We start from the raw sequence: 17,662 nt of genomic DNA on the forward strand, positions 1-17,662 counted from the left end.
TTTTTACCTATCTCTCTCTTCATCTTCCTGTCTTTTCAGAATGAAATTCCACAGTTGGTTGGTGAAATTTATCAGAATTTCTTTGTGGAAAGCAAAGAAATACCCGTGGAGAAGTCACTTTACAAAGAAATCCAGCAGTGTCTTGTAGGAAACAAAGGCATCGAGGTGTTCAGCAAAATCCAAGGGGATGTGTATGAGGCACTGCGGGACAGGTACTACCCGTCCTTCATCGTCAGTGACCTCTATGAGAGGCTGGTGACGAGAGAGGAAGAAAGGCGGGATGCACAGCCGACCTCTGACAAGGATGAGCTGGTGAGCCGCGGGCACCTTCACTTCCGCTCTTCTGTGCCAGCTCCTTTTCTTGTGACCAAACCCCTGCCAAAAAGTTAAGGGAAGGAATGTTTGAAATCACTGAAATGTAGGAAAATGTCGCTGCATGGTAGAATTTGTTTTAGTTCGTATGAGCAGAGAAAGCAAACAAAGTTGTCCCACAGCAGCAGGGGCAACCTCACTGAGTTTTTCTTGTGGTGTGGCACACGGTACACCTAGAAGAACTATAATTGCCTAAAACATCCTCACACATGTGCAGTGCTTTTCATGAACGCACTCACTTGAGGACAACATGTAGGGTTTTGCCATAATGCGTCTATGTAAATGGAGATTTCTCGTTTGTTCCCGGCTGCCCAGTCCTGAATAGTTACACAGAAACTGTATTATTTATAACACTGTTCGTCCAGTAGCTTAGGCGTATTCCTAGCTAGCCCTTACATCCTAAATTTACCCATTTCTATTAATCTGTGTATTGCCACTAGGCTGTGGATTACCAGTGCCAGCATGCTTGCTACACAGTGTTTCCATGACTCTGCCTACTCTCTCTCTATATCCCTTCCATCCTGGCTATATTCTGCCCTGCTGTAGGCCAAAGAAGCTTTATTCATTAACCAATAAAAGGAACCCCTACATTTTATATGTAATAAGCAAGAACATCCAAAAATGAAAACAGCTTGTTTTTCTGGAATTAGCTATACTTTCATTTAATTTAATTTGCTGTTTGCTACAATTAATTAAAAAACCTTCAGGAAACAATCTGGGAGGAAGTTAAGGAGAAAAGATTGGAAGAAGAGTCCTGAGCACTTCCCTGCAGTGTCCACAGATGGAAACTAAGGAATCTGTTGTTCAATAGAAAGCCAAGGCCTTCCCAAATCACACTGCAAATGCTGTTTACCTGTAAAATATATGTTGGTGTGCATAATACATTTTCAAGAACAATACTGAACAAAGTGCACACTGAAATACTTCTAGTAGTATGGAATTAAACATTTTTAAATTCATTTTTTCATACAGCATATTTTAATCATGTTTTCCCCCTCCCCCAACTCCTAGATCCTTCAAACTTCCCAATATACAACTTTTAATCTTCCAGTGTTAGTGTCTCCACCCGTCCCCAAGGGACACACACACACACACACACACACACACATTTTGTTTTGAAAATCAAAACAAACAGGAAAAAGACCAATAAGACAAAAAAAAATGCCCCAAACAAAACAAAAAAAAATCCACCAAAATGCCATGGAGCTGTTAAATATGGACATTTTATTTTAAAGGATTTCATAGAACTGTTGGAAGCCTGGGGAGGGCGAGCTCGGTTTCCTGCAGAGATGGAAGAGAGAGCATTCCTGTTGAAGGGATGGCAGGCGCCTCAGTTGCCTCCTTTTGTCCCACAGATTCCCGTGGTTGGGGATTGGTCCATGGGGTTCCACCCCTATTTGGGCTGTTAGACATTTTCCTTCCCATGAGTCTGAACACCCGCTGCTCTGGTTTCAAATGATCCCATTCTTCTCTGCTGGGGAAGGAGAAAGGCACTAGGCAGGTTCTTCTTCAGTATTCCTCAGGGGAATCTGGTGTTTGGGGACAGCAGTGGGTGGGAGGTGACTTTGTGTTGTAAAATGTGCTGGCTTACTGTTTTTCCGCCAGGGTTCAGGAGGGGAGGCTGGCGAGGAAGCCATAGAAGGCAGCAGTGGGATTAGCGATCAAACCAGCTTTGCTGTAAACAAACTTCGAGAGCTGAGTGAGAAGCTTGAATATAAAAGGCAAGCTCTAAGTTCTATTCAAAATGCACCAAAACCCGATAAGAAGGTAACTGTCTAGCTTTCAAGGTTGTCTCTGAACGTTTGTCCTCTGTGTAAATAGTAGTTTCTATGCTGAGAGCTGTCAGTTTCCTTAAGAATGATGTCCAGGATCAGGTGGAGAGCTTCACAGAATCATGAAAACAGTGTTTCGCTAAAAGCCAAGAGGATTTTGAGTTTGAAAGTGTTGGATATTTCCCTAATGGTTGCAATTCTGAACACCTGTTACCCTGGTCCCAAAGAATTTGATTCTTCTCTTTGCTCGGGAAGGGGAAGGGCATTATTAATGTTAATCTGAAAAATTCTAGGGACTGGAGAGATGGCTCAGCAGTGAAGAGCATTTGCTGCTCTTACAGAGGACCTGGGTTCAGTTTCCAGCCCCACGTGGCAGCTTACAACTGTCTGTATCCCTAGTTCCAGGGTACCTGACCCCCTTGTCTTTCCTCCTAGGCACCAGGCATATGGACAATGCACAGACACACATGTAGGCAAACACTCAGACATGAAAAATAAAATAAATATGTCTTTGAAAATTAACTTAAAAAGTTAAAATATAGCTGGGCAGTAGTGGTGCAGCACTTGGGAAGCAGAGGCGGTGGATCTCTGTGAGTTCGAGGCCAGCCTGGTCTACAGAGCAAATTCCAGAACTGACTCCATAGCTATTGAGAAACCTTGTGTTGGAAAAAAAAAAAAAAAAAACGAAGAGAAAAAATATTAACAGCTTGGGACTGGAGAGATGACCCCATGGGTAAGAAGAGCACAATTGTTGCTCTTGCAGAGGATCTGGGTTTGGTCCCAGAATCCACATGGCAGCTAACAGCCACTTTAACTCCAGTTCCAGTGGATTTGATGCCCTCTCTGGTCCCTGTGGGCACTGCATGCATGTGGTACACAGGTATACATGCCGAGAAAATGTCCATATACATAAAATAAAAATAAATCATATTTTTTAAAAAAATGTAAACAGTGGGGTAAGGTGCTTGCTGCACAAATGTAAGAGCTGAGTCTGGGTTCCCACACCCATGCAGAAGCCAGGCATGGTGCTGGGGGAGAAGGTGCGGCTCTGTTGAGACAGATAGGCAGATGCTAGCAGCCTGACAACCAGGCAATGTGCCCCCCAAAATGATGACCTGCAGGTTCTCAAAGTGAGGCGGGGAGTGGTTGAAGAAGACACCTGAGTGTGCAATGCACACATTCATAATGCACACACGCGCGCGCACGCATGCACACACACACACATACTTTTCGTGAAAAGCAGTTCACAGTTTGGTCCAGTTTTGCTCTGGTTTTATGTGTCTTTAGAATCCAATGGGGTTTCTAAAGTGGAGGTGTGATTTGTTCTATATGAGTATCCTCCAGCATTTCCTGAATGTGCTGAGGAAAGCAACTTATAGTAAAATAATTTTAATGAATCACGTTGGGTTTCCATGCTTGGTACTTCTTTAATACTTCTTTCATGACTATTCAAATAGTTTTATAATAAAGTATTTCTGAAACAATATTGTAAGAAGATATAAGCATTTTACCAATCTATAGTCAAAATATTAATTCATTTATAATCCAGTGTTCAGTTGGAGCAGTGGGTTTTCTTTGAAGAAAGACACAGGCTAGACTCCTTAGCGCTTTCTCCAGGTAGTGGTGTTACTTCTCCAGAGTTGTGAGTGCGAAAGGAGACAAGTACCAGGTTCCCAGAGTCATCATAAGAACAGATTTATTTCCCCTCAACACGGAGCCGTTCCAGTTAGTGTGTGGGAGCGTGGAGGGCCCCGCAGTTTTCCCATGGCATCTCTGACATGATAGACAGGGTCACCTGCACAGTGGATGGTGACTGCAGTGCGGCCTGTTCCTCCAGAACAGCTGTTTTGATTCTAGACTACTTCATTTTCAATTCAGCTGTGTTTCTAGGAAGCCAAATGAAAGATGACTTGGAGAGTGTTCCGTGGATTATTTTCCGTTTGGGTCATCATTTGGCCAGGAGACATTCTTTAGCCTTTCTTTTTTTTTTTTTTTTTTTTAATTTATTAACGATTTCTGTCTCTTCCCTACCGCCGCCTCCCCTTTCCCTCCCCCTCCCCCATCTTTAGCCTTTCTTTAAAGAATTTCTAATAATTGTGGGCTAAGCATTCTGAGCCCTAATCACATGAAAGGTTATCAAGCGAGTTGGTGGCTTCATTGTTGTGATGGCTGAATTTGAACATTTCCTTATTTCCTGTTAAATCAGATTGCCCCTGGGCTGTGCAGGGAACCCTCCACTCCTGACAGACAGTTGTGCTCAGGGCTGGGGCCCCCAGGAGGAGGCTCATCTGCCTTTTAAGTCATTCAGTTTGGCGGCTGGAGAGTTGGCTCTGGGGCTGGAGAGATGGCTCAGCGGTTAAGAGCATTGCCTGCTCTTCCAAAGGTCCTGAGTTCAATTCCCAGCAACCGGCTCACAACCATCTGTAATGAGGTCTGGTGCCCTCTTCTGGCCTGCAGACATACACACAGACAGAACATTGTATATGTAATAAATAAATAACTATTTTAAAAAAAAAAACTCCCTTTCCAGGGGACCCAGTACCAATGCACATAAAGATTAAAAGTAAAAAAAAAAACAAAGTGGTTCAAGTTGGAAAATATAAAATATGTCTGAGTCATTTTTAAAATTTATTTATGCAACATCAATATCAAGTCTTCTAGGTCATGAACTTAGGATCTCTACAAATATTTGTTATTTTTCATCATTTTATTGGTGTTGTATAATGTGTATTACAGAACTCTTTCGTTTCCTTGGCTAATACTTGAGAACTTTATTCTTCCAGGTGCTGTTTCAAGCGAAGCTGCACTACTTTAGGCCCCTCGTCAGTAGCGTAGAGCACAGCTGTTCTGTGTGTTGGTTTCTGTGCTGCTTCTCTGCTGGATTGCAGAGCCTCTGAGTTGTTTTCATAACCCCCAGGCTGTTTGTCTTGTGCTAGATTATTTCCAAGTTGAAGGATGAAATACTTCTGATAGAGAAAGAATGCACGGACCTCCAGCTGCACATGGCAAGAACGGACTGGTGGTGTGAGAACCTGGGCCTGTGGAAAGCAACCATCACCAGTGCAGAGGTATGGCCGCAGCCGCAGGTGCTCTGTCTAAACCGTAGCTTTCCCCTGGAGAACTAAGAGTGAAGGTCAAAGCCCATGCTCATTCTGTTAGCCCCTTCATCTACTACCTTCCTTTCCTCTATTTTCTCTCCAGTGTGCTCGTGCATGCGGGGAAACTGCCCAGGACTTCGTGGAGTGGACCTGAGCTCACTCCACTCCAGTCAGAAACTCCGTGCTTTTGTACATTGAATTGTAAGCAACCTTGAGACAGGAACAGTTAATGCCCTTGGAGTACTGATTTATTTTTTTTCTGTTATGATTGATATAAAATGGAAAGTATTTTTAGGAAGTTGGAGATAATAAAAAATGTAACTGTTTTATTGTTCCATTTTGTTCAGTTAGATCTCAGAAACTCTAAAATCTTTAGTAATTAATATTTTTCCTCTTGGTTATCTGGTTTGTTCAAAGGGTTTGAAGGGTACACTTTATACCCCCTCTTACCCATTTGTTTGATCAGTATATGTTGTATAAAATAATAGATTTCATTATGATGTTTTCATACACATGTATAATGTATCTTGATTGTTTTCGCCCCGATTGGCTTTCTTGTCCCCTGCTCTGTCCCCTTCCATTTGACTACAGAATAATTCCTGATAGAGGAAAGAGGTCCTAAGCATTGGCTGTGCCGTTAAGGCTGATGCCCTTCCCTCCTCCCAAGTGGGGGGAAGCTAGGGTAGCTAGTCACGCCCACCAGACTTCACACAAGTAGCGAGGTCGTAAGTGAGCACAGGCACCAATGTCTTGTTTCTTTCCATTGTACTAATCGTTGTTCTTATCTACGCTCCTCTCTGCCAGTGTCTCAGCAGCTCGACAGGCTGAGTGCAAGGGAGCTTAAATCTCAAACTGTTTTCCTCTAGATATGGCAAACACGCAGCCTGTTCTCCAGGTGCTGCTCTCAAAGCCACGTGTGAAGGTTCATTAGGTGCCCAAGGGCTCCTGTGAGCACTCCCATTAAGCTTCTCTGTGGGACAGAAGTTGGCTACTCTGGCCATGCCCCCATGTCCCGCCTATACAATGGAGTAGCGTTCCTCCCTCATATGGTGCGTGTGGGTGTCCACAAAACCTAGTGTCTCTTTGCTTTTTTAATTCTTCTCTAATTTATGATATTAATTCAGACTTAGAGTTAGTATAATTGCCCCAATGTTGGGCCCTAAAGCCCCACCAAGGAGGAGGTCGCCCCAAGAGACACTCACAGCACGGTTGATGCAATAGCAAGAGGAATTTTTATTCTGCCACGGCAGAAGTCCCTCAGCCTCGAGAGGAGAAGGACGCCTGCCTTGTCTATTACAAGTTCTTTTAAAGGAAAAAAAAAAAAACCACAAAATCAGGGAGGGGGTAGTACAGAATCAAAGGGAAAGTCCAAAAATCATTTGTCAACTATTTTGACTAGTTCATACAATGGTCAGCTAACTCTACTTGATCACTGTTATGGCGATTACAAGGAGGAACACCTGCAGGCCGTCTCACCCCAGTTCCAGGGTCCGGGTCTATTGGAGAAAGACTACAATGGGGATGGAAAGACTCAAAGCTCCCGTGCACGCGTGGTTGGTTACCAGGGTCCTGGTTCCCAGGAAGGGGGGTTCAGTAGTGCTAAGGTGCCTCAAAGTCTTTCACCATGTGTGTATCTGTATGAGTCTGTGTGTGTGTGTGTGTGTGTGTGTGTGTGTGTGTGTGTGTGTGAGAGAGAGAGAGAGAGAGAGAGAGAGAGAGAGAGAGAGAGAGAGAGAGAGAGAGAGAGAGAAGCTGGACAGTAAAGGACCCCCACCACAGTAGCTGATCACTACTTACTATGCCACAAGGCCTGGGTGTCTGCACTCACTCCCAGGCTGGTTGAGACTCTTGGCAGAGTTCAGGAGTCCCTATTATATAAACCTGAGGTCTGGGCTCTCTTTTCTTGTTTGTTTCCTTCTTGGGAATGAAATCTTTCTGAGTTGATTTTCTGTTTTGTAACAGAACAAATGCTCCTTATGATTTAGCCCTATCCAGATGATCTCCCCATTCTAAGATCTGCTGTGTCACATAACACGATCTAATTGCCAGAGGGAAGATAGATCATTCTTAGGATCCCAGGGTTTAACAAGGGTACTGTACATGGTACACCAGAAAGAGGGCAATTGTGTGTGTTACTAAAATTCTATTATAGTGTCTGCTTATTATGATTTAGTTGTCTGGGTTATTTGTTTGTTTCTTCAAGGTGACAGAAGAGAATGGCGAGCAAATGCCTTGTTACTTTGTCAGGGTAAATCTACAAGAAGTTGGAGGGGTTGAAACTAAGAACTGGACCGTCCCAAGAAGGCTCAGTGAGTTTCAGAATTTACATCGGAAACTTAGTGAGGTACGACTACTCGTGAATTCGGACTCATGATCACAGGACATAGAATTTCCGAGTATGAAGACATTCAAGAGTTCACACCATTCATAGAGGAAAAGAGATTGCTCTTTCTGCTTGTTGTTGCCAGTGCATAGTGTTTTCAGCCTGACATTTGGAAATGACTCATAGATCAAACAATCTAGTCTACTCCAGATCCTTCAGGGCAGATGGTTGTCTGATTTTCATTATAAATCGCTGAAGAGCCCCAAAGATGTCAGAGACCAGGGATCTAAGACCAGTGGGTTGAAGCTGTGGTCTGTAACCCTTCAGCGGGTCCTGAAATCAGTGGTGTGTTAAGGCACTAGGAAGGCAGAGCATGTAGAATTTCCTTGCGTGTACTCCAGGGGTCTGCAGAGTGGAGTGGATGAAAACACCCAGAGCCAGAGAACACAACCGGCTCCTCAGATCTACATCTCCTGTTTGTGAGGATGAAGGGAGTAGATGCTACTGAGCAGGCAGAAGGATGTGTGGTCCATAGGAAACGCTTCTGTGATTCTGTTGCTGTCAGTAATGAGCGCTGTTTCACTTTGATTTACATATATATATATATGATATATATGTAGATGCAGATATTATAAATGTGTATCATGCTTATAGGATAGCATAGCCATCTAGTGAGTTCCTGGATTTGCTGGTCAAGGGAACTGACTCCATTGCTTACTTGATTCCAGGTGTGTGCAGAGTGGCCAAGCCAGAGTCAGAATAAGTTTGTTCTTCCTGCTTTTCCTCTAGAGGTGATTTCACTTTCTACCGAAGACAAGTTCCTCTTATCATAGCAATGAAAACCTCTGCAGTCATTTCACTTTGAATTCTAGGCCGTTTTTCTCTTGCCGAGAATGAACCAACACTGGAGAAGCCCTCCTTACTCTTTTGCCAACGAAAGACATGTTTCCTTTAGCATTGTCTCCCAGGTCATTTCTAACACTTTTTCTTTAGATGTAAGAATTGTTTATTTTATTTGTTATTCTCCTCTCACATAGTGCATCTCAACTATGGTTTCCCCTCCCTCTTCTCCCAACCTGACTCTTCCATATCCCATCTCCCCCACATCCACAACTCCTCTCTTCCCTTTAGAAAAGAACAGACCTCCCAGGGATATCAACCAAACATGGCATAGCAAGTTATAATAAAGCTAGGTACATCCCTTCTATTAAGACTGGACAAGGCAACCCAGTAGGAGAAAAAGGATCCCCCAAATAGACAAAAGAGTCAGAGACAGTCCCCACACCCGCTGTTAGGAGTCCTACAGGAACACCAAGCTACACAATCATAACATGCAGAGGTCAGACTCATAGAGACTCCCTGATTGTCAGTTGAGTTTCTGTGAGCCTCTATGACCCCTGGTTAGTTGACTCTGTCGGCTGTTTTTATTGTGGGGTCTAGACCTCCTTGACTCCTCCAATTCTTCCTCATTTTCTTCTGCAGGATTCCCCAAGCTCTGCCTTATGTTTGGCTGTGGGTCTCTGCATCTGCTCCCGTCAGATGCTGGATGAAGCTCATGATGATTATCCTAGGCTCCATTCTATGAGTTTAGCAGGGTGTCATTAGGAATCAGATTTCTAACCCTCTTAATGAGGACTTTATGAATAACAACTCGTCAAGTGCTTTTAAAAAATGGCAGCCAAACTGGGCGTCATAAATGCTGCAGCACTTCTCACTTTGACTGCAGTTACTCTATGACTATGGAAAACAAAACATTTATCCCAATGTAAGAATAAATTTCTCCAGTAGTTACTGGGTAAAGCTAGCACTGTGGAGACTTGCGCTGCTTTCCGTGGGACAAGCCACGGAAAAGTAAAGCTAAGTGTCAGCTTAGTCTGTTAGCAAAGACAAAAGAGGAAAATAAATTTTGCCATAAAATGTACTTGCAAAATAAATGTTCTTAAAACTTAAAATGGTAATTATACCAAAGCATTATGCTATTTGAATGAAACTGTATAAAATCCATGTGTGGTTTTGTGACTGTCGTTCCCCATCTGGACCGATGGTTGGACACCTTATTCCCTTTCCACTTGCCCTGGGTGCCCTGTTGTGAGGACCCGCTTGTCTGACATATGTAAGCAGTAGAAGTATATTTCCAATCTCACTGCCCGTTTGCTTCTCTAAAACTTCAGAGAGCTGCTGCAAGGATAAAATAACGCATATCATCTATCGAGCACTGCTCTGATAGAATGTGGAGGCCTGTTGTTATTATTATTACTAATATATTTAGTCAGTGGTTTCCTTTGAAAAGCTACAACCTATGTTTTGTTTCCTTTTTATCCCCCCTCCCCCCGAAGAAGTTAGAAACACATCTTCCAGTAGAAAAGCTTGTGTTCTGGGCTTCCTGTCCCTCCAGGGTCTCTGAGCCTGATTACAGTGTGTGCATTTTAGCTGAGTGTGGTGGTGCATGCCAGTGATCCCAGCATTAGGCATACTGAGAAAGGAAAATCACAAGCCCCAGATCAACCAGACTATGCTGTGAGAGTCTGTCTCCAGAGGTGGGGAGAAGGGCAGAGGAATAGATGTAAGAGGGGGCTACTTGGTTTGTTCTAACTATAACTATAAACTCTCTTAAGATGAAAACGTAATTTCAAAAGAGTAACATTTAATCTTTTCCACCTACAGTGTGTCCCTTCTTTAAAAAAAGTCCAGTTGCCTTCTCTCAGTAAGCTGCCTTTCAAATCCATAGATCACAAGTTTCTGGAAAAGTCAAAGAATCAGTTGAATAAGTTTTTACAGGTAAGCACGTGGGGGATTTGGGGTGCTAAGGGTGAGACTGTCTGTCTGTCGTAGACTGTCACCGCCCCAGGAACGTGCAGTTTGCCGCTTGTTTCCTCTAGCCACCCCCAGTTTGTATTACCAGCACCACACAGGTGTCCCCCATCTCCTCACCTTCCCCAAAGATCACTCTCCCACTCATATCCTTCAGGGCAATGGCTTCCTGTGGCTTGTTTCCTTTAGACCTGCTCTCTTAGGACACTAGGGACAGAACATTTTTGTTGTTGTGTTGCTGATCTGTGCTGTAACCACGTTAGCTCACACAGAAACTTGATTTATGGCAAGGTGTGTTGGTGAACACATTTAATCCCAGCACATGGGAGATGGAGGCCTTGTCTGGTCTATATAGTGAGTTCCAGGCCAGCCAGGGCTACATAGTGAGACTTTGTCTCAAAAAGAAAAAGAAAGAAAGAAACAAACAACCCAAACCCTTTGGTTTATGTTCTGTTCTTTCTCCTAGGCCAGATAAGTGTGGATAACTCCAGGGCTTCAGCGCTAAGGACCAGTGTAAACAGTTACATAACTGTATAAACAGTCACGCTTTTGAAAGAGGTGACACATCTCTTGCTGGGCAAGGGCACCATATCTGAACACAGCCAGTAAAGGGTCCTTTGTGGTAGGCACATGTAATATGCAAATTTTAAATAGGTTAAATGCAGACGAGTAAATTTGTCTTTGAAAAGCAGTAGCCCTGGAGATCTTGAGTGGTGTGCAAAATAAAAATTTTATGGCTTCAAGCAGCACCGAGCAACCTTTGCATACTATGTCCACTGGCTAAGGTTTTCAGCACCGCGTCTTTTGCAGTTAAGACCTCTGACAGTATTCTTACGTAGTTTATTTCTGAGATAAGAATTATTGTGTAGAATTATGGTGAAAGTGAGTCCATAACATAGTTCATTCTGCCTGCCTTGCCTGGCTGTAGCTCGCAGCAGCCCAGATAGTTTTCTATGTAGCAGTAATTAGTTCTCCTCTTCCACAGAACCTGCTCTCGGATGACAGACTGTGTCAGAGCGAAGCACTTTATGCCTTCTTGAGCCCTTCTCCTGACTACCTCAAGGTCATTGACGTGCAGGGGAAAAAGAACTCCTTTTCCTTATCTTCCTTTCTGGAGAAACTTCCTCGAGACTTCTTCTCCCATCAGGAGGTGAGCCGGTCAAAGGTGGTCCCACTTAAGTGTATTCTAGGAGATAGTTCTTGAATGCTGTTTGAAGGAAGAGCGGTTTCTTGAAGGCAAAAGTTTTCAATGATCGCTTTCACATCTGGGAGTTAATCACTTGAAGAATTACAAAATAGAAACAGGAAGATAAATAGCTAGGTGGGTAAGCGTACTGTAGACAGGAAGTGTTGTGGCTGCCGGTGCCTCGGATGGTGACCAGAGTAAAACATCAAAGGAGGAGGTTGGTGTGGGTCTGAGGTCTCAGGTGTGTCTGGGATAGTGGGCAGATTGTCACACTAGATTGGCAGGTGTCTGTAATATGCGGATGGAAGATGAGGCAAAGGGGTCATGGCAGGTTAGGGGGCCAAAGCTTCCCTCTTGGGTATGAAGAACCATGGAGCATGTTGAATCAGGAAGAACCTGGCAGCAGGGTGTATGATAGAGCAGTCACCAGAGAGACAGCAGACGTGTTCAGTTTCACAGTCTGAACCTCAGGGTTAAGGCATGTTTGGACCACCTGTTTGGGGCTCTCTAGCCTCAAACTTGGCTGCTTCTTAGTCTATTGCTAGATGGCACAGACTCTTTGTCAGGATGGTTTATTGAGGTGGCACAGGGAGACTATGAACAAAAGTGTGGTGCTTTATTTATTGCACTCCGAGTTGGGAAAGAAATGCCCACATCTCTCTTCAGTCTGAGTGAACCCCCTGCCTCTGGAGCTCCTCTACCACCTCTCTTCTCTGTGTCTGTTTAGACCTGGCTAACTCTCCTCCATTACCCCATTTTAGGATACACAGTGACTTGGTGACTGTGAAATTGCTCTCTAACCGTGAGTGTTATGGCTGTTCCTCAGTGTTCACCTTCTCAGCCTCTTTGAAACATTTCATGTTCTTGGACCAGTGTGAAGCCAGGAAGCTTTAGAGAACTCCATGTGCTTCCAAGGAGCTGTCTGACTGCTCACCTGATAACACCCAAAGACCTATCATTAGTCTGGTAGCCGGTTCTACAAGCTCAGCTTTCTTTTTTTCTTTCTTAAATTTTATTAAAACTTATTCATATATTTCTATCATATTTTTCTCCCTCCCCAACTCCTTCTATATCCTTTCCACCTCCCTACCCACCCAACATCATGTTCCTCCCTTTCCAAAGCAACAACAAACCAACAAAAATCCCAGCTCCCTGAGCCTTAAGGAAAGAGATTTGATGAAGACATCCCATTTAGGACTGAGTGTTGCAATGTGTTTTACTCTCTGCACATTGTTCAGTTTTGGGTCTCTGGGTTAATTACCATCACTGCAAGAAGGAACTTCTCTGATGAGGGGAGAGTAATGCACAGATCTGCCATCAGTAGTCATTGAATTGCTGTATTCGTTTAGCTAAGTAACAGTAGTAGGTTTTCCCCATAGGCCCATCCTCTGTGTACTCTCATTTATTTTGGCCTATTTAGCGGTGTCAGATATGGGTTCCATTTCATGTAGTGGGCCTTAAATCCAGTTAACCAAAAGAAAAAGAAAAAGGTTGGTTACTCCCATAACGCTTACGACACTACTGTACCGATATGTCATTCAGGCCGGTTCCTGTTGTAGACCTCAGGGTTTGTAGCTGGGTGATATTGATAACTACTTTTCTTGTCTGGTCTCATTCAGAGTATCTTCCAGCACAATGAATATTAGTCAGTGGTGGTGAAGCTTCTAGTTAGAAACCAGGTAACTTCTCTGTGTTCAATGACATAAGCAGGAGTTGTTTTCAGCCATAGGGCCTACCATCAGGTTGTGGTGAGTAACCAATAGCCTTGACAATACCATGTGGTGTATGGGTGATCCATGGGACAAGATGTAATCATTCTTGATACTGGAGGCTTTGCTTTCACCTTTGGTTTCTTTGTGGACATTAAAATAACCATCTTTAGCTGTCTTCACTGCCTAGGATTTGGGCAGCACTTCATCTCTTACAAAAACTGCCATTCCTGTGTATGTCAGTCTCTGCCGACCACTGTGGGCCACTAAGATTCTGGACCTTACTGCACTCATGTGCACCGGCTTGGTGCCTGGCGTCTAATGTGTGGACTGACATATGCTGGCGTGTAAATCAGGAAATGAGACTATCTAAAGTATACAGTAGATGCTTGAAGCAGAACTTTAAAAATACCTCACTTACCTTAAAATGCTTATATTTTTAAGAGCAGTGAACTTTAAAAACCATTTTAGTTAAAAGTCTTTCAAAGTGGAAAAAATAAAACCTCATCCTCTGCTGGGCGGTGGTGGTGCACGCCTTTAATCCCAGCACTCGGGAGGCAGAGGCAGGCGGATCTCTGTTCGAGGCCAGCCTGGTATACAAGAGCTAGTTCCAGGACAGGAGCCAAAAAGCTACGGAGAAACCCTGTCTCAAAAAATCAAAAAACAAAACAAAACAAAACCTCATCCTCTTTAGAAAACTGTATTACTAATTCCCTGGTTATTTAAAGAGTGAACCACCCCCCCACCCCCACCCCCAGTTTGCTTATTTTAAGCTTTGATTCTGGCTATAGAGTCAGGCTATTCCCTGAGGGTAGAAGCAGTTTATCCTCCAACCTGAACATGGATAGATTTAGAAGTTTAAAAGTCAAGCAACAGGAAAAGGCTAGAATGAAGTGGAGTCTGTACTTGACAGAGGAAGTCATCTCTGTATGGTGTACTGAGTTCTTGGGTAACCTGCCGCTGCCTTCGGTGTTGTTATACCCCAGGAGGAGATGGAAGAAGACAGTGACCTGTCAGATTATGGGGACGATGTGGATGGGAAGAAGGAGGCCTTGGCTGAGCCGTGCTTCATGCTGATCGGGGAGATTTTTGAACTCCGAGGAAGTAAGTTTCTTTGCTGGTTAGAGATACGGTTACCATCCCTCTCCTCCTGGCATGGATTCCATGTGTTCATCCACCCGGCAAGTGTTCTAATGTGACAGCCGCTTTAGAGACAATGCAGGGTTGTACTTCATGCTTGGTGCTGAAGGCACACCCTTAGGACAGAGAATTTCTGTCTTCCTCAAACCTGGGTTCCTGGTTTACTCAGCATTGTGCGCCTCTGAATTTAAAAAGAGAGAATGCTTTGAACTCTTTTCATGTGACTCAGTGTAGCTTCATTGTCTCATCACCAAAAGTTATTTTAAAAAATCACTTGCATAGCCTATTATTAAAGGTGCAGTTTTGATGCCAGGGTGGTATTGTAGATATATATATATGTACACATATATAATATTCATATTTGATATATATGCTTAATATATGAAGGTTCATTGTAGATTAATTTCAATAACTGAAATTAAAGCTAAAATAAACTTTAGAAATTCTCATGATAAAATAACATCCAAATATTAAACTCTTTCAGATGAAAAATTTGCAGCCTTGTCGCATTTTATATTATTTTAAGATAGTCGCTGATTTTTAACATGATTCAGTATATTCAGAAAACAATAGTATTCCACTCAGTCTTTCTTTTCTTTAATGGAGTCTTACCCACAAATCTATGTGTCTTCCTACTTCCCACAGAGGTGGGAGCAGTGAGCATGCAGCGTTCTATCTGGTTGCATCGGTGTGTTCTTCTCCAGAAACTCAGAGACAAAAGCACACCGTGAATGTGTCAGAGCCGGTCACAGCCTTAGCAGGCTCTAAATGCTGGCATTTTAGCATGCTCATCCTCAGTCGAATGGGTGTTTGGCTTTGTCAGTGACATTTCTGAGAGGAATAAATAGAACGGCCTTGATTCTGAGATGCGATGCGTTTGCCTTCAGCAGACTCCTCAGGCGGCTGCAGCTGTCTCTGCTTTAAACAAACAAGGCTTTAAAAGGAGGCAAGGGCCCTTTGGGCAGGTGGGAGCTGGGGAACCAAGAGAGAACCGGAAAAGGAGTAGAGTGAGGAGATACCAGTGATGGCACAGAACTGGGCCAAACGTTTTGGTTCCTGTTTATGTTCAGAATACAGAAGGACCTAGTAAGGCATATTTTTATTTTAAAACCCTCAACTGTCAGGCATCCTTCCTAGAGTTCCATCTGTGATTAGACCGCTGGCTATGAACTACCTCTCTCCTGACCTAGAAAGGCCAAGCAAAGTTATCATCACGAACAGAAATGTTCACTGTAGCCTAAAGGCCAGCCTAAAATAAACACATACTTGGTGCTATTCCAGAAACTTCCACACTGAAGGTCCAGGCATCGCTGAGGCATGGCTCTGAATTCATGGCTTGACTTTTATTGGTGTGTGTGTGTGGGGGGGGGGGGCGGCGCAGATTGTTTTTTAACTAGGCCTTGAGAATCATTCAGAAGTAGTTACCCTGTCGGCTCTCTGTCAATTATTGCTCATGTGTGGTCGCCCTTGAGAAAGCATCTTTGGGAATTTACTCCTCTTAACTTTCACTACTGTATCAGATGGCCTGGACCTTTGGCTCCATTGTTGCCAAGTCTGAATTTTTTACTTCTTCCTGTGCTAGTAGCCAAACATTTCAGGGGCTAGAGATGAAAATACAAATTTAGAAAATTAGTTTGTATTCAAATTTATGAAGATAAAAGTATACCATTTTTTGCCTTTTGTTTACATTGATATTCTACACCTATGAAATGTCTCTCTCTGTGGTAGTAATAAAAGTTGTGATGGGCAGAAGCCCTCGTGCACAGAAAACACCTTTAGGGATGGAGGAATACAAGCTCCCTTCATTCTCATCCTCTTCCAGTTGAGGAGCCTGACGTATGCCCAGCTGCTCTGGAAAGAGTTGCAGGAAAAGAATTCCCATATTATTCAGGACTGTGGTCTTCCCTGTTTTTTTTTTTTTTTTTTTTTTTTTTTGCCCCCCACACATAAGATATAAAAGTACAATGTTGAACAGACTCGAGAACTCAGGGGGACGTTAGACCCATCGTTTCACTCATAGCTGGTCATGTCTGTCAGCATTTGCATACAGACATTTCTCATTGAGAACTGTTAGAAAACTGGAAGCAGAAGCCAAGCAGAAGTCTACAACAGTAACTGCACTGTCTGCAGTGGGGGCCGGGCATGCCATCAGCAGCCCCGGGATATAGCTGGAATTCTTTTCTTTGTTCTGTCTGGTCCTGCTGGACTGGTTTCTCTCCCACCTGTGGTCCCTGCAGCCACATATGAAATAATCATTCAGAGGCGTAATATTAATTATAATTGTTTGGCTGTAGACTCAGGCTCCTTACTGGTTAACTCTACATATATATTAACCCATTTCTAATAATCTGTGCCTCACCACGTGCCCCGTGGCTTACTGGCATCTTACCTCTCCTGTGACTGCTGGTGTCTCCCCAACTCTGACTTCTTTCTCCCTGTCTCTGCTTGGATTTCCCACCTAGCCTATTCTGCCTTGCAATAGGCCAGATCAGTTTCTTTATTAACCAATGGTGATACAAAATATTCACAGCATACAGAGGGGCATCCCACATCACAGGGCATAGAAAGTAAAGTATTATTTCAGCTCTTTAGTGGGCAGAATAAAAGAAAAAAGAGGGGGAGATCCTCCTAAATTTCACTTCTCCATTTGCCTATTGAAAAACGAAAGCTTAGTCAAGAGTTTCCTGAGCAGGGCTTTGCTAACTCATACCCCGTCTCCAGGTGAGCAGGCCTTTGCTAGCTCATACCCAGTCTCCAGAAGTGGAGCCAGTGGTTGATGCTGAGATTCAGACAGAATCAAATGGCAAGACTGTATGCTTCGTTCAGCTGTAAAATTGTGATGCTTGTAATATCCTGTGGTAAATATTTTCTTCTGGTTTATTTTTTAGTGTTTAAATGGGTGCGAAGAACATTAATTGCTCTCGTTCAGGTCACTTTTGGAAGAACCATCAACAAGTGAGTTATACAGAATTAATGTTTGAATCCATGTGTTGCTACCCTTTGTCTGAATGTTGATTTTTTTCCTTTTTTATTTTTTTTATACATTTTCTATTGATATTTATTGAGCTCTACACTTTTCTCTGCTCCCCTCCCTGCCTCTCCTATCCCCTTCAATCCTCCCCCAAGGTCCCCATGTTCCCAATCTACTTAGGAGATCTTGTCTTTTTCTACTTTCTACGTCCCATGTAGATTAGATCTGTGTAAGTCTCTCTTAGTGCCCGCACTGTTTAAGTTCTCTGGGATTGTGGTTT

The 17,662-nt window shown here is 43.4% G+C and overlaps 1 protein-coding gene across 2 annotated transcripts in view; it reads left to right on the plus strand.

Annotated features, from left to right (window-relative positions):
- Snx25 (sorting nexin 25) overlaps positions 1-17,662 on the plus strand; it is a 101,689-nt gene that overhangs the window by 79,067 nt on the left and 4,960 nt on the right. The window contains exons 9-16 of one of the 2 annotated variants that reach the window (XM_050147245.1): positions 40-312; positions 1,978-2,139; positions 5,081-5,212; positions 7,446-7,586; positions 10,230-10,343; positions 11,362-11,526; positions 14,258-14,375; positions 17,300-17,366. In XM_050147245.1, the coding sequence (XP_050003202.1) occupies positions 40-312; positions 1,978-2,139; positions 5,081-5,212; positions 7,446-7,586; positions 10,230-10,343; positions 11,362-11,526; positions 14,258-14,375; positions 17,300-17,366 (1,172 nt within the window). The remainder of the gene's footprint in view (positions 1-39; positions 313-1,977; positions 2,140-5,080; positions 5,213-7,445; positions 7,587-10,229; positions 10,344-11,361; positions 11,527-14,257; positions 14,376-17,299; positions 17,367-17,662) is intronic. The other variant, XM_050147246.1, reaches the window with a different exon arrangement.

This window comes from Alexandromys fortis, unplaced genomic scaffold (genome assembly GCF_014885135.2).
Source record: "Alexandromys fortis isolate MF-2015 unplaced genomic scaffold, M_Fortis_MF-2015_v1.1 scaffold_32, whole genome shotgun sequence".
Classification (NCBI taxonomy): domain Eukaryota; kingdom Metazoa; phylum Chordata; class Mammalia; order Rodentia; family Cricetidae; genus Alexandromys; species Alexandromys fortis.